Below are 23,907 nucleotides of genomic sequence, written 5' to 3'. Positions count from 1 at the left end.
AGAGATTTGTCAAAAATCACAGAGTTGGTAAAGATGACCAGCTCCTGGATTTTTCTTCCCAATCAACCTCGCCAGTTCTCACAGCTGACTTATCTAAAAAAGATCAGAATTATATAACTTCCCCCAAGAATATGATGTTAGAATATATATATATATATTTGAATCCTGCAGAGGAATCTGTTTAAATTTCTTGGTTGATGCTATGTCTTCGCTTCCAAATGAAATGGATATGATTAATGTAAGCATCTGCACATCTCAGATGTTGAAAGCTACTTGCTCACTCCTTCCTCCCTTGTTATCACTTCTGCTGAGACCAGCTGAGTCTGTCTGGGTATTAACTTTGGGCAAATTAACAAATCAAATGTCTCATGAGAAGGCCCAGCTGTCTGGAATCTTCCCTCTTCCCTGATCCAACAGAAGGGCCTTTTGATTTTGAACTATTGTGCACATTTAAAACACATGTACAGTTCAAATCAAGGAGAAATGTAAGCATGCACATGTTCACTCATTCAATGTCTTATACACTAGTATCCCACCTTAGTGTCTTCTGAGAGACATTTCCAGTTTACTTGTTGTTCATTTATTTACCCCAAAATCGGTGCTTAATACTGTGCTGTAACGAGTACTGTTTTTCTGCCCGCCGCCGTTGGTCTTGTCCCGCCACCTCGCCAGCCCCAAATAACACACAGAGACTCTGTATTTGATATTATACTGTTGGCCAGGTACTAGTTTCTTATTGGCTAGCTCTGTCTTAAGTATTAACCCATTTCTGTTGATCTATGTATTTTCACATGGCCTTCTCTTACCGGGGAGGAGGCTGGTGTCCAGCTCTCTCCAGACTCTCCATCTTGACTCCTCCTTACTATTTCCTCTTTCTCCTTGGCTCCTAGTCCCTCCTATCCTCCTTTCCTATTGGCCAACAGTGCTTTATTTATTAACTAGTATGAGAAACATATACAGAATGACATCTCCCATCACTGTGCTAGATTCTTGGATCCAATAAGGACTCAAGAACATAGCACATCTAGTTTCTACAAAATTGTGCTGGGAAAAAAAGAAATTTAGATTGGCCTCCTATGCCAGGATGAGAGCTCCCTGCTGAGTCCAACACTGGTAAATATACTGGCCTGGCCAGATGCTGTAGCATATAAACAATAGACTAAGTACATTCACATGGACATATTTTAATAAGCAATGACCCAAAAGTAATGGAACTTTTCTCAACATAAGCCAATAGTTACCTAAATACAGGAAAAAATGGCTGCCTGGGAGGCTGAGTCAGCCTAGTACTTACTTCACTGTTCTTGTAGTAAGAGTAGCTCAAACCTGAAATTGAATATTGCCATACTCTGAGGATTATGCTTATTCCAGCTGATTGCAGTCCCTGTTGGTTATTCCTTTTCCCTAGGCGATGACTGCTCTGTTTTCAGTCATGATCTTCCGAGTTACATTAAAGATAATTTTGAAGCAGCAAGAGTCACTGAAGCCAACTGGGAAACAATTCAGGGTGGCGTCATCGGAAGTGGCTGTGGACAGCTGGCACCCTATGCCCATGGAGACTCACTCTACTTTAATGGATGTCAGATAAGACAAGCTGCTACCAAGCCACTGGATCTCACTCGAGCAAGGTAAGCAAACCCTATACCATATTCAAGACATGGAAGTGATCACAAGCCCAAATTTGAACATGGACTTCATGCAACAATGTCCACTAAGCCAGGGAGCCTTGATATCTAAGAACCATTGTGTGTTTTAATAACTCAAGACTATTGTTGTATAAGTTTATCATGGATATCTTTGTCATCGCTTCCCACACTTACTAGCTAAGCAGTGATGCTAGAGTAGAAATGGCTAAATGTGGCAGAGAGAATGGCTAAAGAGAGTCTATATAGATAACCTAATGTTAGCCACAGCAAAGTATGTAAATACAATATGAAAATGTATATATATGAATATATATATATACCTATGTTTCGCAACTATAAGATTAGTAAATAGAAATAAAGGATGCTATCTTTAATTAGTCACATGTATAGGAGCTGGATATTCATTAACGCAGAATAGGATGAGCAGAAACTGCATAAATGTATTATAGAAGTGACATAGGGAAGCCCAGGAGATGATTCACCATTTCTCTTCATCAATCATTTTCCCAAAGCCAGAGTATGAGTAAAGATTCCATCATTTTAAAGGGCCATAATTCACTGACTAGAGTTCCTGCTGAATGGTGGCAAGTAACCTATTGGGGATATGTTTCTATGTTTAAAATTCCCTGTCTCAGGGCTGAGAAGTTAGCTCAGTGAGTAAAGAGGCTGCCATGCAAGCATGAGGGCCTGAGTTTAGACCCCAAAACCAACATAAAGCCAAGTGTAGGAGTACACTGGAAAGGTGAGACATAGGATGCCTGGTGCTTGCTAGATAGCCAGGCTAACTGAATCAGTGAGAGGCCCTGTCTCCAAACACTAAGGTGGAAAAGCTCTTGAGGACAGCTGACATTGACCTCTGACCTCCAACACATGCATGCATATGCACCATACAGGCGCATACAAACACATACACCACAGAGCCATGTGCACACATGCACACACGCTCACACAGAGAGCTGTGTCTTCTAAGGATATGGGTGTCTGGGGAAAGGCACCTAACAGAGCAGATATAAGCCTGAGCCTGCATGCTGTACTTCAGCCTTCCCTCATCTGGTCCAGAAAACCTAAACTATACGTGATGATTTACCCTTGTCCAGACACTCTTCAGTTTGGAGCTGTTTGTAAAAAACACACAGAACACACATTATGATTGTGCTCCATGTCCTCCGCTGCTTGACCTTTGTTACTATTTAAAGAACAGAAGGTATGGGCAGGAAACATTCTAAACAAATTTCCAGCATCATAAAAAAGGGACACATCTTTGGAAGTCAGAACTGTTTATTCATGTCTGTTTTTATTATAAAGTCACTCCCTTAGTAAACTGGGAAGATTAGTTCCAGAAACTCCATGAATGTTCAAGTCCCTCTTTGATATAGTACTTGAAGTTAGCCTACACTAACACTCCTGTGTGACTTACATCATCTCTACATGATGTACAGTGTCCAATACAATGAACTGTGCAGACGGATGATACACTATTTTGCTTAAGGAATAATAAAGGGGATAAAGGCTGCACATATTCAGTAACAGTTTTTTCCATAATATTTTCTGTATGTAATTGGTTGAATTTTCAGCTGTAGAACCCACAGAGACCCAACTGTATTATGAACTCAGGAATTACACTTTAGGAAAAGCAAAAACTGAGAACTTCCTCCTTCAATGTTTCCAACTTTCATCTAAAGTTGATTTTTTTTTTCAGCAAAATTATGTTTGTCTTACAAATTGGGAGCACAGCACAGACTGACAGCTGTAACAGTGACCTCAGTGGCCCCCACGCAGTGGACAAGGCAGTACTACTTCAGTACAGTGTCAACAATGGCATTACCTGGCATGTCATCGCTCAGCACCAGCCAAAGGACTTTACACAAGCTCAGCGGGTGTCTTACAATGTCCCTCTGTAAGTGGCCTGAAGGGAAATGCATGATCCCCCTCCTGTTTTTGTGAATCGTTGAATTTGACATGAGAGATGGATGGTTATTGGGTCAATGCCAGACCCAATAATACATCTTAGTAGAGCCAAGACATCCCAGACAACCAGTACTGTGTAGCTGTTTTCCAGTAGGTCCAGAGGCAGATAAATAATCAAAATAGAAGGGCAGGAGGGAATGAATGGAGAACTAAATGCAAAGACACTGCATATTTCTCTTGCTTTAAACAGTACTTCTAGTCCTTTGGAAAACAGCAACCTCGAGTTTCTGTTTAGAGTGATTGTTGGGAAGTCTGGAGAACATGCAGCCATATCACCTTTGCTTAGCCTGGTTCACCCAGCTTCTAGCACAGAGCTAGTCAGAGAAAGCACTTCATGTTTGTGGATACTATTTTCCAGATACTATTAGAACAGAGGGAAGGAAGGAGGAAGATAGACCACTATTACTAGCCTTTAAGCTACTAATACAATTCTATACTACTAGAAGAGTACTGGGTGCTAAGCAAATACAGATTCTATGTGCAACATGTTCTTGACTTAAGTTAGCCCATTAAAGTGTCTGCAATCAGCAGATCACCTACCAGAAGAAAGGTCTTAAACATTCTGCCTCTGTATCCTTCTGTTTGTGACCCAGAGAGGCACGGATGAAAGGAGTTTTACTGCGCTGGTGGCAACCACGTCACAATGGAACAGGTCATGATCAATGGGCTTTGGACCATGTGGAGGTTGTCCTGTGAGTATCTGCTACTTAGCATCCTGTGTCCATTTCAAAAAGGTTTGAAGTTCCTTTGACCTGGCATGCTCCTTAATTCAGTAAGAAGTAGACCTGATGAGAAGGTCCCCACAGGGCCACTGTGGCTGACACTCTTCAGCAACTACAGGATAGTTCAAGTCAGCAGTGAAGTATAATAAAACCTTGAATATAGTTTAGTGGGCTTGAGAAAGCTTTGATACATAAGATGTTTGTTTAAGGATTGGCAGAATTGATCAAATTCAATAGAACAGAAGTCTCTGGGTAAATGGGAAATGATGTCTTATGCTTGATCTGGGTTGCCTTACAAAATAGAATGATGTCCCAAAAGAATGATCTGTCCTAAGCTATATACAGAATGCTCATGGTGGATGAGCCCATGATGAAGATTATATCAGCCCCAGAGACATTCTACATTTGAGGATCTGTTTGTAACTAGAACAGAGAGTCGGTGGTCTCACATTCCTTCTGACAATCCTATCACCCAAGAGTTAAGGCTACTCCCCTCCTTGTCTGTCCCATGTAGAAGTGCTGTCACTACTCTCTTCTGGCTGGGTTGACTGTTCCCTTGCAAAGAGATGACTTGCTTTTTCTCTAACAATCTAGTTCCTGTAAAACTGGGATGCTTATGTCTCGACGAGTTCGAACTGGTGGCTCCAAGTTGTTGGCAAGGAGAGGCGAATCTTCTCGGTAGATAGGTTCAAATGTTCATTCTGCTTACCAGATCCAAAATGAAATCAGTCATGTGTCTGATTTCAGTCATTTTGAAAGCAAATTTCAATCATTAATTGGTAGGAAAACTACCAGATTTGTTTTCTTTCTATCATAGCCATGAGCTGAATTCTCCAGTCTTGAGCTAGCCCTTGTCTTAGCTGTCACTGAGGCACCTGCTTGCATGGCATCCATATCAATCCCAATTCCAAGAGCAACCCAGTCCCCACACAAGCTCCTACTGTGCGCGCTGCTGCTTTTGGACCACTTGCTGGGCTCTGCCTCCACAAGACAAAATCTAATTTTACAGTAACAGTCAGACCCTTGAATCTAAATATGAGGCTGGTGTTTTACTTACTATTGATTTCCCCTAACTACATTATTCCTGGAGAGTAGAATAGCTTGGGCTCTTAAAGACTGTAAACAATCCCATATATGCATGCATACAGTGAGGGGTAGACCAGAATCCAATCCTAGAGCCACCATGCCCTCAGCTGTCTCCTTAAGATAGAGAGACTCCATCTGATGGAAACAGAATCCCGGGGACGCTGGCTGGCCCTCCTCTGAGGGATTTGCCTCTTCTGCACTAAAAACTGAGCATCACTTTTTAAAGCACCTTGGTGCTTCTTGTGAATTGACTCAGTCAACAATCACATCTCTTTCAAGCCTTCTACCTAAACAACCTGTGTTGAAAGGGCTTCTGGCACCTGACAAAGCATTACCAACTCCCTTGGAAACTTCAGAACTTTCCGCTTCTCAACAGAAAGCAGAATGCTAATCGTGTCCTTGATGGGTGCAAGAATTCTCAGACTACCACACGTTTAAATAGATTCTTTCCCCTCCCACCCAGACGAGCTCCTACTGTCATCTAGAATGTACTAGCTTGGTGTAGTGTAACCCCTTCATGACTAGAAAACAAAGTTCAGTTTCCTGTTGACCTGCTGCCTCAGAAGTTCTCAGAGTTCCATCAGGAAGCTTTCCCACCTACCCCCAAGAGAAGCTTCTGGAATACCTGGTGTTGGTATTAGTTTTGTAAGCAACCACCAGCATCATGAATCTGACATAAGACTAAAATTCTTATTACATTCTGGAACTATGGTCTGTATTATAAGACTTCATTTTCATTCAGTCCCAGAGTTTTAAGACTTTTAAAATTTTTTTTCACTTGCCAGGCACTTGCCTACTCTGACCATAATCTCAGAGCTTCAGGGCATTAAGCCCTTTGAACAAGGAGAGCACCAGTGTGTGTGCATGGTGTTGCACAGCTTGTTTCACTCCAACTCATCTTTTGGTCTCACTCAGAAATTATAACTTTACACTTCTACCATATAATAAAAATACATATAATTTTAGAAACATTACTTATCTTTAGTGACATCTCAAAATTGTTAAAATTATAGAAATACTGTATTTCCCTTGTTTTACAAAAATATACTTTACAAAGCTCAATTCAATAACTGAGTCTTAGTAGATATATTCCTAAAGAATTGTACTCTAGAACTATATATTTGATATTTTTATCTGCTCTTAAGATAAATATTTTATGCTACTATAACATTTCAAAGTACTTCCTTTTTGTAAGAATCACTAAAGTTTTAAGGCAGTCACTAATATGTACTTGGTAGCTTTGCAATATAGTTTATTCATTTGATGAGTATATGATATAAAGTTCCAGATAACTCAGGAAAATAAGGTATAGCAATCCTGTTGTCCTTCAACTGTGCAAGATACACAGACTCTAGCTGAGGCTAATGTTATTCACAAACACTACAAATTTTACTATGGAAAATATGTATATTTAAGAAGTAGAGTAGAATGTATCCATAAAGCCTACTAATGAAACACATTTTCTTACTTGGCTACACTTCCCTAGCAGAACCTTTAGCTGTATGAACCTTTAGCAATAATATTTATTGCTCTCCCCTATGGAAAAGGAAGAGTAACCTAGAACACAGACATGAGGGACAATCTAGTTTAACATGTAGACAGCACTGTTGATATGTTTTTGCAACATACATTTCAGTTAAATAACTTTTAGAATGTATTTTCTTTTCCAAGTGATGATTGCTTTAATCTAGCTTTAATGTCATAGTTTTGTTTGTGTATATATATACACACACACACACACACACACACACACACACACACACACACACACACACACCAAGGACAAATGCTAAAAACCTCTAGAAAGAAAAGCTGTGGCCGTGCATGGTATCTTACACTGAGTAATATCCATACTGCCCGTATTAACCAAGGACATGCGAGTTTGATGAGAACAGATTTAACACCTCTGAAAAAAGCTTCAAGGTATAGGAGCACTTCCTAAATGAACATGACACATAATATATTCTTAACTTAATGGTTTAATTGTAAAAGAACATACATGGGAAGACTTGAGCATCTTGTAAACATAAAGAATGACCAGCCTCAAACTATAAAGATAGAAACCTCCCTTTTAGCATTCACCAAGCAAAATCCTTGTGCTTATTTGAGACTGTAATCCTCCCTTTCATTTGCCAGTGAAACTGTCACATGGAAACCTTTGTGATGGCTAGTCCCTGCTAATCTGTCTGTACCCAACTGGCAGACCTTTTTTTTTTTTTTTTCCAGCCTCACTAGTTTACAGAAAGGCATCATCCCATAAAATCCAAATGATATAGTATAATGCATCATCACCTATTGGGTGAAACAGAATTACTCTGAACTCACTTGCTATCATAGGATATTTGTTTCTCAGTAAATTTTATGAAGACACTTGGGCAGATCCCTCACAAGATCCATGCTAGGAGGGTGCTTCTTAGGGTAAAAGAGAATTTTTTGTTTCAACCCCTTTTGTTGGACACTCACACTTCTATCCTAAGAATCTCCCTCACCCAACTATGCATTCCATTCACACATCACATTTCCTGTGTGCGTGTCTCAGTCACAACATGTCATGTGTATAATGAATTGAGCCAATTTCTGCATGTGTACCTTGAAAGCAAATCACCAAGTAAAAAGTTAGCCTTTGTGAATTGATTTAATAACAAGCAAATTGTTGCCACATTTATTGAAAATTGAAAACTAATATGTTGCTAACTTTGGCTCTAAACACATTTATCAGATTTGAATATAGGTTCCATCATGACCATCCCCTCTTGCTATTCATCATCAAGATACTGTCACATTTTTGGCACAAATGATTTATGAAGATGAGCATATTATATTTGTTGCAAAGCATATTTTCCTTTATTAAATTTACTATGTTATCTGATGTAGAAAAATGTCTCCATTCAAGCCCATCCCTTAATGTCCTCGGATGTTACCAGAACCTAAAATATAAATAATTGAAAACTCAGATAAAATTTACAGTAGATATTAAATGACTAATATTTATACCTTATATGTAACATTTATGCCAAATGTAGTATTATAGCTACACGTACCTTGACATATGGTTATGAGCAAATATTGCATGTTGCATTACATTAAAAAGTAAAGCATATCTATTGGGTATAGAAGGATAAGAAATAACGTGTTGAATTTTTATTTTCAAAAGAGATGAAAAATCCTATATTGCACCTAAACCTGATCAGACTTTTATGACTAATCACAGTGCTGCATGCGTTGAGAGACATTTTTTAACTTGTATTATATTTCATTATTTGCTGTCACTGGTTTTCTACTAGAGTAAGGTAAGTCATCCTCACTACATGTGGAGAACTGTTTACTGTACCCTCTTTCAGTTTTACCAAAGCTAGCTGAGAATTTCTAGAGAAGACCCTTTACAAGTGACAATTCTGGTGCCCAGGGGTTAATTTGAATGGCAGCATCCATCCTAAACTCACCCAAATTTCTCTGAAAGATATAACTATAGTCCTTGGATTCTTATTTTGCCCTTATATAAATTGTCATTTGTTGTACATATGCTAAAGATAACAAATTACTGATATATAAAATGCCTAAATTTCTTTAAGTTCAAATTCTTCTAGTCTTCCTGTCTTGCCATGTCCTTTAGAATTCATCTTTCAAAATTAGATTAAATTGTTTTCATAATAAAAAAAAAATGAGCTAATGGTCAAAAGTAATGGTTCAAATGAGTACAGAATCAATAATTCCTTAAAGATCCCACAATATTTTCTATGTAGAATCAAGGATGAATTTTTCTAATTCCATATAATGAGTCTTCAAAATCCCTGGAACAATGGAAATTTCAGTAAGCATTTATAGGAAGGCTACTCAGGAAAACTATCCTTTCTTTCAGTAGATTGTCATGTCTGATGCTGGAGTGTACCACAGGATGAGCGCCACTGGTTAAATTGAACTTCCAATAAAAACTACTTTCCCCTGTAGTTGCAATGAAAAAACTGAATCTCAAGATTGCAATTGCAATACATCTATATGTATCAGAAGCAAAAATAAGTCCCCTCAAAGCAGACCAATGCAAGATGTTTAAAAGTGTTAAAACTGCTCTCATACACGTTCTTATAAGTTGCATATTTTAGAAGACACAATAGCTGCTTAATATTCACTTAGGGTTATTAAATGGGCCTAGAATCAGATGACATTCTGTTATTAGCATTCCCTGTGATACATGAGCAGGCTTATGAACTGTAAAAATCCACCTCATTAGACTTCAATGCAAATGACTCATAACCAAATTACTAGTTAGCTACAAGCATGCTTTGAAAATGTGGCTGCTTAAATACAATTATATAGACTCCAGACATCTGAAGAAGACACATTTCCATGTATATATGAAGATTCATGGGAATTCACAGATATGTAACATGGACTGACTCAAAATTAGCATGCCCAGTGAATTACAATATGCCCTAAATTAGTTGTAAGCCTCTTTAAAAATCTACAGCCTGCCAATATTTTTCTTACACATAAAGATGGAAGTCTTAAAGAAGTTTTATAATAAAATGACTTCATGTAGAATTTTCTTAGACACTATTAACAACGTCAATTAAAGCTAAGTATGTCTTTATTCTCATATATACAGGGTCAATGCCACATTAATCTAAGTTACAATGAGATAACTAAGTATCTTGCTTTGGGGGGGCTTTTATGTTAAATATGCAACTATTTTAAATTTTCTTTGAATATGTTTTCTTTGAACATGTTTTGACAGAATAATTTCATTGCTTTAACTCTGCAATTATTCCTTATAGTTAAAGAGTAATGATTTACAACAGGAATCCAATCAGTAAGTCAACAAAGGTTCAATAGCATGCCTTGACCACCAGGGGTCAAGCAGGAGGCCCAGTGCTGTGGTTGGGGGTGGACAGAGCTGGACAGAAGGCCCCCATATTATCAGAACCTTACCTGGGAGAGCCACAATAGGCGTATGAATTCCACTCAGCAAGAAATGATGCTGTGGGAATTCAAAAGAAAAGAAAACAAAACAAAACAAAAATCACTGCTGAGGGGGTGCTGGGAGCACAAAAGCAAATACACTGAGACAATAAAGAAAAATCGAGGACATGATGTTAGAGGATGTGGCTGGTAGAGACTCAGGCAGCTCTGCATAGAGCAGTCTGCATAAGGGTGGATGAAAAGAACCAATCTGAAAACAGGATTAATTGTGAGGAGGATATGAGAGGCGTGGTGTCACTAGCATAGAATGTTGTTATGAGGTATAAGAGTCACAGGTAGTGTTTTAATAAAACAAAGCCAACCTCTGAAGGAAAGATTCCCAAGAGTGGTGTGTGAATTTATTGTATGTGTATATATGCATAGTCTTACAGTTACCTTAAGTGTAAATTGCATGTTTCATAGCATTTCACTTTCTCCTCGCTGGAGACTAGAGATACAGAAGTTGGTTTAGGGACCATTGTGATAGTGTAGAGGACTCAAGGTGACCTCAGATGCTGGTAGGAAGACTGCAAGGGCCAGTTTCAAGATGTAGTGAATAAAGGTAACCATGACACTTTCTCCACCTGACTAGCACAGTGCACTAGGTCACTGTCCGTTTGCAAGACTGGACTTTATGTCAACAGCAGTTACTTCTCACAACTGCTAATAGACACGGGATGCATTTCCTTCTTGCTTCCACTATGATATCGAAACTGACTAACTTAGAGTAGTATGCATATCACCGTCACATCCAGTAGAGTGTATATGAAGGTTACCAGAACACAACATCTAACACTGCTTTTCTCTTCTTAAATGTCTCCAGTGAGTATTCGTTTGAGCTTTGTAGTTCCTAACATTTTGATAACACTGAACTCCTAAGTGGGGAGGTGTTAGCACTTCACTTTTATAAACTGTTCCTCAGTTTCACATCTGCCTTCTATCTGAGTCTTGGGGCAGGCACTGCTGCTTGAGAGCTGGTGTGTGTTCCCCTCAAGATTTCCACTGTAAATCTGTTCTAGTGATCAAACATCACTACATACAATATTCTGATTTCAAAGTCTTCCACATTTTTATAGCTAAGTATAGTGCCTAGAAGATATTGTTTAAAAGCATCATTGTATACCTTGCTAATATGTCAATTATTAATAAAAATTATCCTTCCCCTCTACCCTATTTCAAATTCCTTTTATGCATCATCTATCTATATGTATTTGACATCATGCTTTCTAGAAATTCAATACATTTGAAAGATATTGATACATTTGTACTCAAACTACACATAATGCCACATATAAATATATTGCCCTGGGGTGTATGAAAGGACAATTCTTACCTCGAGGGTATTATCAATCATGAAACTTACAAAAAAAAAAAGGGTGAGAATCAGGGTGAAGGCCTCTATTCCCAACATTCTGGAGGCAGAGGCAGAAGAATTTTAAGTTTGAGACCAAGCTGGGCAGCATAATAAAACCCTGTCTGAAAAATGGAAAAATACCATGCCAAAAGTTAGCAGCTGTCACCAAAACTATTATTTAATTTCCTAAGAATCCTGATATCCATTTTCAGTATATTTGTCAGCTTCCCAAGTGGTTTGTGTAGGAATGTGTGTATATATTTGGGGAGAATATAAATGCAAACGGATAGGATTATACACTCAGTTACACTTCCTTAGGATTTTCATGACCTCCTTTTTTACCATCGTGTCTCTTACCAAGACATGATTATTAAATATAACCCCAGACAGTGGAGCCAAACATTGTTTCTTCATTGTGTGCCCTGAGAGTGAACAAGCTAGGGAAGTCTAGCTCATTCTGCTAACAAATCTTTTGGGTTTTTTTTTTGTTTTGTTTTGTTTTGTTTTGTTTTGTTTTTGTTTTTGTTTTTGTTTTTGTTTTTTTTGTTTTTCGCTTTTTAAGCTTGAAATGAAAATGTTAACTAAAGTAACCAAATCATTTTTGCTAATGGCTAAAGATATATGTAAACAAGGCAATGAGTACAGTGCATTCATCCTTTGGAACTGACTCCATCTGGAGATATTTTCTGGTTCTGAAAAGAAAGGGACTTTAGGGCCGAAGGCAGGGAGCCAGGTGCCAGCCTTTACTTACTCTGTCCCTAGGTGGTGGAAGTCAGCATGATATTTGAACTGTGAAAAAATTCAAATAAATATAAGATGGCCTTGGGACCTTAGAATAGATGATTATGCATTCAATGATGGGACTTACATGATCTTTCTCCTTTCCCTCCCTATCTGTACCCTGCTTGTGATTTTTAACAGCACTCGAAAACAAAATTACATGATGAATTTTTCACGGCAACATGGGCTCAGACACTTCTACAGCAGAAGACGAAGGTCACTCAGGCCATACCCATGAAAAATCCAAATTGATTTTCCCTTCCAACATATGATGTGTTACTTCCCATTTTTTGAAACACCTCTCACTGCTTCCAGTATCAGGAAACATCTATGAAGGACTTGGATAACAGAAAGCCCTTCAAAACCAAGTATACACCACTTCCCACACTGTGAACTAATGATGATGAGTCACTTCTCTGTGTACAAGTAAATGTTTCATGTCGGTGTGTCCGTAGAAATTGTGATCTGTTGTAATATCAGTTGCAGTGTCAATATTAAGAATAAGAAATAGTTTAACAGGAAAAGAAGTTTAAGCACAAAATTTTAAAGATTTTATGTTTAAAATGGCATTTTAGCACAATATTTAACATTTCTTGGTCACCAAGCTATTTAAGTAGACTGTATTTCAGCTTTGTACCTTGTCTCATATGATTAAGTTATCACTGTGTGTCCTGCACATTCTCCTCTACAATGTAACATGTTTAAACCATATCCACTTGCTATGTTGCAGTGATTTGCTGCTGGACTGTGACCTACTTATATTCTGCAGGAAGTTAATTCAAATACCTATTCAAGATGATAGCTGTAAAGACACTGTAATCCCCTTTAATGTGCTCTTTAACAAGTATGTTGATTTAGCATCATTTTGTGGATAGTAAAAATCTTTGACCTTCAAATATTTTCTACTTAAAAATTGTGAATGAACACCCTGTGTCCCTCCCACAAAGACATTCCAATTACCTTGTCTAAAACCATTTTTTCAAGTGTCTACTAATGATGACTGCCATTTCGTGTCTGTGATAACAAAGTGATTTGTAACATGGTGGATGTTCTTTTCATTGTGTTCTATTCATGGCTTGTTTTCCCTGTGGGTCATATTCTTACCTTCTGGTGAAGTAGCACCAGAACATTCATGAGGCAAAAGGTTGCACTCCAGGGTGAGCCATGCTAAAAGCCCATGCTCAAATAAAAATTATGTCCAAAATTCACCTGCGGCTCATTGGTATTCATTCCATTTTAATATGAGAGAGAGTGCGTGTGTAGAGGTCATGGGACAACGTACGGTGTCGCTGCTACTGGGTTTCCTCCTTCTTTGAGCCAGGATCTCTTGTTGCTGCTGACCACCCAAGCCAGTCTAGCTGCCTGTGAGCCTCTGGGGAGTGTCCCTTCTCCACCTTCCACTTACCATAGACAGATAGGGATTACAGGTCCCTGATACCTCACTGGTTCTTGGGGTCCCAATGCAGGTTCTTATGTTTGCATGGCAAGCACTTAATCCATAGAGTCATTCCAGTAGCCCCTCATGCATTTCTAACTAATGTTTACGTATAAATTGTGAGCAAAATAATGTTTTGAAAAGATAACAGATATTCCTACTAGTTTTTGTTTCATCACTGGTAACAGCAGTATGAAGCTACACTTTCAATTTAGCCATTTAGTTTCTTGGTTGTGTGTCTGCTGCATGAATATCCGCAAGCCCTGTGACACGGCCATGTGTCAAGTGCCTTCCTCACCCTTTGTCTACCTTATTTTCCAGACAAAGTCTTTGACTGGCCAGTGAGCTCCACAGAGCTGCCCATCCCCATTCCTCCCCTACACACAGGTCACTGCACTCAGCTTTTACATGGGTGCTGGGATATGAACTCAGTTCCTCATGCTTTTGTAGCAATCACTTTACCCACTGAGCCATTTGGGGTTGGGGTTCTGGCCCCCAACCATTTTTTTTCTTATTCAGCTTTTTTCCTATTTATCATTCTGTATTAGAGAATTCTGAAAATAATCTAGGTCCCAAAAACTTTTATTAAATGCTAATTCATGGCTTACAAGAGATGCCCAACACCCACTCAGCAATTGTCTATCCTGTGCTAGGCACTCTTCCAGCTGTGGAGGTTACGATAGTGATTCAGATAGTATCCCTGCTTGCTTTTAACATACACTATTAAAACATTCGTGCTATTGAGGATATTTTCAAAAGGATGTTTTTAAACTTGGGAAACATTTAAGTTTAGATGATTCAGCAATAGTAAATTTTTCCATTATCTTGGACATCTCAAATGTTGAACTTCATTACATACACAATGATGAATTCCTAACATACTGAAAGAAGAATGCATGTCTTGGCTAACAGTATCTTTTTAAACACTTAAATGTGAAATGTAAGATTAAATAGTACAGTAGATAGAAATGAGACTCTTAAATTTAAGCTAGAACTTTTATTTCATGATCATTTTGTTTATGAATTTATTTATCTACTGACTATTACCTGTGGTTATCTACAGGAGGCATGATAGCACATAGCATCTCTTAAGAAAATTGGTCCACCAGCTAGCTCTCGCCTATCCTCGCCACCAGGTGGAGTTCTGCAGCACTGCCCAGCTAATTCATCTCTTGGAGCACTGAGCAAGGGGCGGGGCTGTTCACCTGTTTTCACACCCTCAGGGTCTTCTCTCTCACACCTATACCATTAGGGCCAACTCTATTGTGTTGCCCAGGTGAGGTGCAGAAGACCCCTCAGTGCTGCAGCTGGTGAGGGGTCAGGGCAGCACTCCTGTTTTTATGACCCCAGTACTCCTCCACCTGTGTCAGGCATTGATGGGTGGTTGGGGAGGGCATCACCCCTACAGCTGCCCAGGTCCAGACTCAGAGTTATGACTTGATCCACCCCATCTGTGATCTGCTGGAGCACATGAAGGGACCTGACCCACAGACCCAAAGCTGCAGGATCTCCAGAGCATAGGGCAACAACATGATATCCAAAGAAGAGTCCTTGAACCAGACCCATGACTCTGCAATGAACACTTGCCAGTAAACATACATAGATAACAGGGGTTGCTGTGAGACTCACTGTGTCACGCTGCAGCTTCCATGATGAGATTTTAAATTTTTCTTTTCTTTTATTCTCTTAAATTGTATTTTATTTGGGGGTGGCTGGGTGCTGGGGTGGAGGGTGGATGCAATGGGACAGGGAAATGAATGAAATCCAGATACATGATGTAAAAGACATGTAGAATAAAAAGAAAAACATTGGTAAAATAGACTTCTTAATAACTCTAAAAAAAAATTTTAAAAAAAGAAAGAAGATTCAGCTCTATAACAGGGTGGTGGTACTCCAGCCACCTGGGTTTGCCTGGCTCTCCAGAACCTACACACCTGTAGACTGAGCTTTCTTCTACATGAGCACAAAGCCTCTCGCTTCCATTCTCCACTAGAGAACACTGTGCCATCCTGAGTTTTACTCCTTCTAATTCCACATTAGGTGATATTTTTAAGTCACAGATAGGAGATGGAAAGTCTGAGTTTTATGTGTTAAGAAGTACATAAATGGAGAAATATACTCTTCTCATGTGTAGGAATTATCATTAAGATAAACTTATCTCAATACTTAATGCATCTTAGCCAAAATTCCCACAGGCATTTCTATAGACATTAGCAAACTGATACTAAAATCTGTAGAGAACTACAAAAGAACAAGAATAGCCAAATTACTCTAAAAGGAAAGTGAAACCCTACTTTATACAATTCACTGTGGTACTGGCATCAAAACTAATACAGCACTGAGACAGAATGGAGGACTGGGAAGATGGCTTTGTGAGCATGAAGACATAAATTCTCATCTCTGACAACCATGCTGGAAAAGGCTGTGTGAGCCCATAACCCCAACAGAATTAGGTAAAAAGAAAGAAAGGAGGAAAGGAAGGAAGGAAGAAAGGAAGAAAGAAAGAAAAAGAAAGAGCAAGAGAATCCTGATAGCTTATTGGCTAGCCACTCTAGCCAAAATCAGTAAACTTCAGTTTGATGACAGACCTTGTCTTGGAGTAATAAGGTAGAAAGTAATAAAGTAAGACACCTACCACCTTGCTCTAGCCTTCACATGCAACACACACAGGCTAATGAAGATTTCATAGACAGATGCAGACTTAGATGGAGATATACATATACACATACACATACACATACATATACATATACATATACATATGTACATATATGCACTCAGAAATACAAAGTCAATTGACTGGCACAGTCTGGGCAAATGGAATTAGTACGACTGGATAGCCAGATGGAAAGTGAAATTACCATACACAAAAGAAAAAACTTGAAATGGATCATAACCCTAAATGTAAAACCTAAAATGTAAGATGTCTAGAAGAAAGCAAAGCATAAAAATTCTGAGTCATTCAGTGACATCTTAGCCAGGGTAGCAAAAACACATCAAATGTATTAAATAAAAGGACTAAGTTATCAAAATTATATTTTTCCACTTTTTTTTAACTTTTCTACTTTTTAAAGGATTGCTATTATAAGTAAAATATAAGCTACACCACTGAGGGGAAATATCTACAAAACATGTTTATTAAAAGATTTTTTTCATCTAGAAGGTACCAAGTATTCTAAACACATAAATTTTAAGAACACAGCCCAATAAGAAAAATTAAGCCAAAGATTTTTCCACTTTAATAGTGTGTATGAGAAGAAAATTAACATGAGGATACATTCAATATTGTTGATAAAATTAAAACCACAATGGGATACCATTGCTCATTAATAGAGTTGATAAAATTAGAGAATACCTCCATACAAAATATTTACCAAACACAAAAAGCCTAGAGCTTTATTTCTAATGGTGATGTGAGGAGAATATAAAATCATGTATACATCTGGGAAAGCAGTTTTTCAGTGACTTAAAAATCTAAGATAAACCTTGTATGACTCGCCTGGTCCACACATAGTATTTACTCAAGAGAAATAGAAACTCTAAGCCCTTATTTGTAATAGTATAAATGGTGTTGAGATGACTCATCATTCAAAAGAAAAATTTAAACTATGTCCCTGGTTTGAATTTAGACCATTACAGCAAAACTCAAAAGAAAACATATTAACAGGGGCATATAAGGAAAGAATATACACAAAACACACCCCAACTAGTGGCTCTGCTTGGGAATGTTCTGCTAACTTTGAGGGGCATACCTAGTGGAAACCTGGCTGAAAGAAATTGGCCACAGCAGGGAAGGACCTCAGGAGTCCATTATCCCTGGACACTTTCTGTCACCTCTGGTCCCCCTGGCCCACCATAGCACACACTGTTCTGTTTCTCCACATCACCATGATAGGATGAGCCCTCTAAAACATGAACGGAAATAAACCTTTCCTCCCTGTTTCTGTGAGTTACTTTGGCCACAGCTGTGAGAGCTGACTAGTACAGAAAATCAGTTCTCAGTGATGGGGTCATTGCTTTGAGTAAACATGGCAGAACTGGAGGTGTTACAATACCTGATCTTGAGCTATACTCCAGAGCCACAGGGACAGAGCCAACACATTACTGTCACAGAAACAGACATTCAGGCCAGTGAAACACGGCTCAGAAATGAATGCACACTGCTACACACTCCCAATATTTGACAAGGCATTCACTCTAGTTTGTTTCTCAGCTTCTGTGGCAAAACAGACCGAAACAAGCCAGGGAGGAAAAGATTAGACTTCCAGGTTACAGTCCATCATGGAGGGAAGCCAAGGCAAACAGTCAAGGCAGGAACCTAGAGGCAGAAACTGAGCAGAGACCATGGAGGAGTGCTGCGTATTGTGTTACTCCCCTTGGCTTGCTCGGCTACTTATCTTATCCAGGCCCAACTTGCCCAAGGATAGTGACACCACAATGACCTGGACCCTGCTACAATTCTCAGTTGAATTTCCCTCTTCCTACATGACTCTAGCCTGTGTCAAGATGACAAAAATTAACCAGCACAACTGACCCTTGTCAACTTGACAAACACATCACTGTTACATATCATATACTAATATCACAATATAAAATGTGGTCCAACTTCAAAAACCCAAGTGTTTATGAAACATTTAATGCTTCAAAAATTCAAATTCTCACCAAGCCATGGTGAGGTGACGCATGCCTTTAATTCCAGCACAAAGGAGGCAGAGGCAGGCAGATCTCTGTGAGTTCGAGGCCTGGGTGGTCTACAGAGTGAGTTCCAGGACAGGCCCCAAAGAAACCCTGTCTTGAATTCAAGTTCATACACTTGGTAATTTGAAGTTAATTCCTTGATCATCCTCTAAATGTCTTAACTATAACTGAATACCTAAATTCTAGTATCCTCTGTTGTAAGGTTGGTAAAACATCAAAGGAGGATAGACATCTTTGGGCTTCTCTCCCTAACACACCTCCAGACAGACAGACTCTTCCCCACAGAAAGCATCCTAAATCACAATCCTACAAGTTAATCACCTTTTAGGCTTAAAAAGATGAAAGGACTCTAGACACTTTGATACGCATTTATATATTTATCTCACAAAATATTGTTCATATAGAAACCATAACTCTTCTTGAAGATGTTAATTTCACTGGGTGAGAATAAGATCACTACCATAATCTTTGAGCCAATTTGAAGCAATTTTTAATTAAATACTGGCCAGGAGGATAGATTCTGGCCAGGTCCATCCCTGGATTATCAGAAAATGGCCACAGGTCACCTTTTGCAGAGGCTTAAAAAGGCAAACCCACAGGGCTACCATACTTCTCACCAGGTCCAATCAGGGGCAAGCACATATCCTGATATATTTCCTGCCTGCCTATCTCCAGCCCACATGTGATCATGTCCATCTGGTGCAGATGGGTCAAACACACTTATTAGGGAGTGAGAACATGTGACTGGTTATCTCCCATAAACAACAGCCTCCAGCATTTCAGGAACTATCTGTCCTTGGGCAAGGGGCATTTTTGTTTCATGGATCTCTTAAGCACACTAATTAAAACTTAAAATGTAGCTCTGGCTCTCACAAAGATTTGCATTTTATGGAGTTAAACCTCCAGGGCAATACATTCCTAATGCAGTTTGGAATGTTTGCCTAAGTGACCAAGGAATACCTTCAATTAGAACGGCTTTGCCAATTGCTATGCTAAGATTTTTCCATCTGAATCAAGTCATTAATGTGTTGATGCAGGTTCAAAGGCCCAAGTTCCTGTGAAACATTTTATCTACAAACTTGTCCATTAAATGACTTGCTCTAAACTCTGATTCACACCAATTCTAGTGTTTGGCTGGAGCCTCTGGCACCGTCCCTCACAATTGGAAAAATCCCATTTCTCTCTCTCTCTCTCTCTCTCTCTCTCTCTCTCTCTCTCTCTCTCTCTCTCTCTCTCTCTCAAACCCACCTGCTCAGAGAGTCTCCAAACAAAGGAAAGGTACCCAAAAGCCCAGTTCCACATTCTTGGTGTCTAGTTCAGCTCCCTGATCCCCAAAGTTGCCAGCTGCTCAAGTCCCCACCTAAGTGCTCAGCTTTTGACCATATTTGGGCACAAAGCCAGCCCTCATCTACAGTCTATAAAATCTCTGCTTTAGTTTGTAGGTGCCACTTCTCCAGCCTGGATCTCTGAGACTGAAGAACACACCCAGAAGTTGCTCTCAATAACCCTGTTCTCAACTTTTTCAATTGAGCTTGATCTGGCTTACTGCATTGGTGTCTGGCTTACTGCATTATCAGGAGGCAGAAAATCTCCTACCTAGCTGGTGGTGTTCTTTGCTGCAGTTTCAGGCAATGAAATATGAACCAACAAACTCAACAAAGCCACATGGAGTTTATTGGGAAAGGGAGCAAAGGAAAGAGTAGGTATTAACGGATTGGGAGCAGAAATGGAAAGAGAAAAAAGAACAGGCGGAGGGAAGACTTGCTTAAAATGGGAAAGGAGCAGTTTAGCAGTTGGAGCCATTGAAACTGTAGTCATGGAGCTGCCTTTGGCCCAGCTCCACATGGTTTCTGCATACAGAGTCCTTATGCAGCCACTTAATGCATGTATGCATGCATGACATGGCCGTGCAACCTTTGACAGCCTTTGAGCTGTTAGCATAATGACAGGATATCAACAAGGAGCACTGTGAGGAGTGACAAGTGAGGAGCAATCACCTGATCACCCAAAGAAGATGATCCCAGGACTGGGACAGAACCCCACAACCTGAGGATTAGAGAGAACCATTGACCAGGAAAGTTTGGTTCCTTAAGGAGAAGGCACAGGCCCAGAAGAGGGCTGGTTCAGAGTGACAGGTGGATGCTAAGGAGAAACCACCTGGGTGGGAGAAGGAGAGGAGTCAGGAGCAGGAAGAGGGCCAGGTTGCCCAGGACCTGGAGAGAAGGAGAAGCCAGGATATCAACAACTGGTACTTGATAACTGAGCTCCTGAAACAGTGCATTGAGTGCCAATTTAAATGCCTCCCTTGTCCAATGCTGCCCTGGTAGGTGAGCATCCATCATCAAGAGAGTAGGCCTGATTCTCCATGAAAAGACATAACCATGTAAGTGAGAGATAATTAGATGTATTATGATTTTCCATTGTACAGGGTTTTGTCTCAACATCTTCTGACCTCGTGGGCTATGTAGGATTAAGGTTGATCAGGTTTTATGGCTCTCTATACAATTTTATGTACTCCATTTTAGGAAAAGAATAAAACTAAGGACAAAATAATTCATTTTAAATGAGAAATGAAATCATAACCTACTATAAATTTTTAAAACTTTTAAAAACTGATAAATGTCAAATTATATGAACTACCAGAAGCACACGGATGTCATGTAGTACATTAGTAAACAAAGCAGGGGGGTTTACAGAGGAACTCTGTATTTATTTGAAAAACCAATGACTAGTAACCTTTTATTTAGTGAAGTCTGTTAAGATCACAGATGGAAAGTGTAGCTAACATGAGGCTGAACACAGAAAACCACTCTCAGACACATAATTGGAATTTAGAAACCCTGTCACTGAGAGCTGAGCTGTTACACTGTCCTGCAAACTAACAAGAAGCCTGCTGTCATCCACACACCCCGGATGGGATACAAACGACTGAAGTCCCCTGCACAGAAGACAGCACGTGCTTCCTGTCTAAGTTGCTCACCCTGCTTCTTTGGTGGGTGCAAATGGCTGCCACAAAGGGAGGGGGCAGATGCCACAGACACTCTACCCAGCCGACTTGTGAGGATCCCTGAGTTTAAGGGATTACTAGCATACTCTGCTCTAGAATTTGTGTTGTCTCTCTCATTTGAAGTGAGAAAGACCATGTTCTGAAGAGAGACCCCCATCTCATCTTTCTAAGTCCCCTTATTCCACAAGAATCCCTGACAAGGTGATTCAGAGCAAAGCTGACACATATGTGCAGAGATGCACTGGCCCCATGCAGTACTGCATAGTCAGCTTCCACACAGGTCCCTAGTTCATCTGCAACGGGATAATTGTCCTCAGCACCACACTCCATCAAAACCAGGACTGCAGCAAGATTTAACTGCTCACTAGTGCTCTTCTCTCAACTTATGCCTTCTCAGGGCTCTCTGATTTGAATTCTGTCTCTCTGTCAGTCTATTAAACACCATTCTTTTCAAATTATCTTTTTTTTTTTTAATATCCCTACCACAGTTTCCTCTCCCCGACTCCCATTTCTCCCCCATCTTCACTCCTGTTTCTGTTCAGAAAAGAACAGGCCTTGCATGTATGTCAACAAAAACATGGCATATCAAGTTGCAGTAAGACTAAACACCTCCTCTTGTATTAAGGCTGGGCAAGGCCATGCAGACAGAATGAGGGACCATGTCCCAAATGCCAGGAGGAGTCAGAGACAGTCCCTGACTTCACTATTAGGAGTCCCATAAGAGGACAAAGCTACACAATGGTAACAGTATGCAGAGTGCCCAGGCAGACCCATGTATGTTCCCTGGTTATTGGTTCAATCTCTGTGAGCCCCTATGAAGCCAGCAAAATGTTGTTCTTATATCAAATAAACACTGGTCAGTCCTTTTGTGGCTTGGCTTTGACACAGTGGATCAGATCCGCCCTCCGATACTTTCCTCTTCCCAGTTGTGCAGGGTGTACTGTAACAAGATGTTTTGGCCTTGACAGGTACTCAGGTAGCCCAAGGCTCTACTGACAGATACCTTGGAGTTGTTAGTGACTTTTGTTAGTGAAATAGAATATCTCCCTCTTCCTGTAAAGCCATTGTCTTCTGACCAAGTTCTGCATCCAGGGAACAAACCCCGCCAGAGATGACTTTGTAAAATCTGGCTCCTGGAGTTCGGCTCAGTGTTTAGCTGTGATTCTCTGCTTCTGCTTCCATCAACTACTGGATGGAAGCATTTAAGGTATTCATCAATCTCATTATAGGGAAAGGGCATTTAAGGTAAACTCTCCACTATTGCTTAGATTGTTAGTTTGGGTCATCCTTGTAGATCTCTGGTCATTTCCCTAGTGCCAGATTTCTCTTTAAACCTATAATAGCTCCCTGTATTATGATATCTCTTTTCTTGCTCTCCTCTATTCTTCCCCCAACTCGATCTTCCTGATCCCTCATGTTCTTCTCCTTCCCCCCTTCTCCCCTTCTCCCCTTCTCTTTCTTCTCCTTCCCTCCCCATGCTCCCAAGGAGCTCTTGCCCCTTTCCCCCTTCTCTGGAGAAACCATGTATGTCTCTCTTAGGGTCTTCCTTGTTTCCCAGATTCTCTGGGGTTGAGGACTGAACACCTGTTGTCTCAGTATGTAGGAAGTGAGACAAAGAATCGCTACAAGCCTGAGGCTAGCCTGGGCTATAGAGTGAGACCCTGTCTTTAAAAACCAAAAAACTATAATATAAATTAAGTAGAGTTACTTCTTTCTCATGTAGGCTGGTGATCTTTTGCTCTATGTCTAATATCCACTTATGAGTGAGTACACACCATGTTTGTCTGTTTGTGACTGGGTTACCTCACTCAGGATGGTTTCTTCTAGTTCCCTCCTTTTGCCTGTGAATTTCAAGATTTCATTGGTTTTTGTTTTTGTTTTTTCTTTTCCCCACTGAGTAGTACTCCATTGTCTAAATGTATCATTCCTGGAGTCCAGTTGTAGAAAGGGAGGAGTGATGAGCAAAGGGGTCAAGACCAGGCTACAGAAACCCACAGAAACAGCTGACCTGAACAAGGGGGAGCTCATGGACTCCAGTCTGATAGTTGGGAAACCAGCATAGGACCAACCCAGGTTCCCCGAATGTGGTGTTATTTGGGAGGACTGGGCAGTCTATGGAGCCTCTAGTAATGGATCAGTATTTGTCCCTAGTGCAGGAATGGACTTTGCGAGCCCATTCCCCATGAAGGGATACTCTCTCTCTCTCAGATACACCTGCGGGGGGGGCCCTAGCTCTGCCCCAAGTGATGTGACTT

The 23,907-nt window shown here is 39.9% G+C and overlaps 1 protein-coding gene across 1 annotated transcript in view; it reads left to right on the top strand.

Annotated features, from left to right (window-relative positions):
* The window catches only part of Reln (reelin), a 420,372-nt gene extending 407,462 nt beyond the window's left edge, over positions 1 to 12,910 (top strand). The window contains exons 61-64 of the mRNA XM_051174802.1: positions 1,409 to 1,628; positions 3,346 to 3,543; positions 4,208 to 4,306; positions 12,654 to 12,910. Of these exons, the coding sequence (XP_051030759.1) occupies positions 1,409 to 1,628; positions 3,346 to 3,543; positions 4,208 to 4,306; positions 12,654 to 12,750 (614 nt within the window). The 3' untranslated portion in view covers positions 12,751 to 12,910. The remainder of the gene's footprint in view (positions 1 to 1,408; positions 1,629 to 3,345; positions 3,544 to 4,207; positions 4,307 to 12,653) is intronic.
* Positions 12,911 to 23,907: the final 10,997 nt, after the last annotated feature.

The sequence above is a fragment of the Phodopus roborovskii genome, unplaced genomic scaffold, assembly GCF_943737965.1.
Source record: "Phodopus roborovskii unplaced genomic scaffold, PHOROB, whole genome shotgun sequence".
Classification (NCBI taxonomy): Eukaryota; Metazoa; Chordata; class Mammalia; order Rodentia; family Cricetidae; genus Phodopus; species Phodopus roborovskii.
Note: the sequence above shows the minus strand (reverse complement) of the source record. Positions and strands in the feature narration are given on the sequence as shown.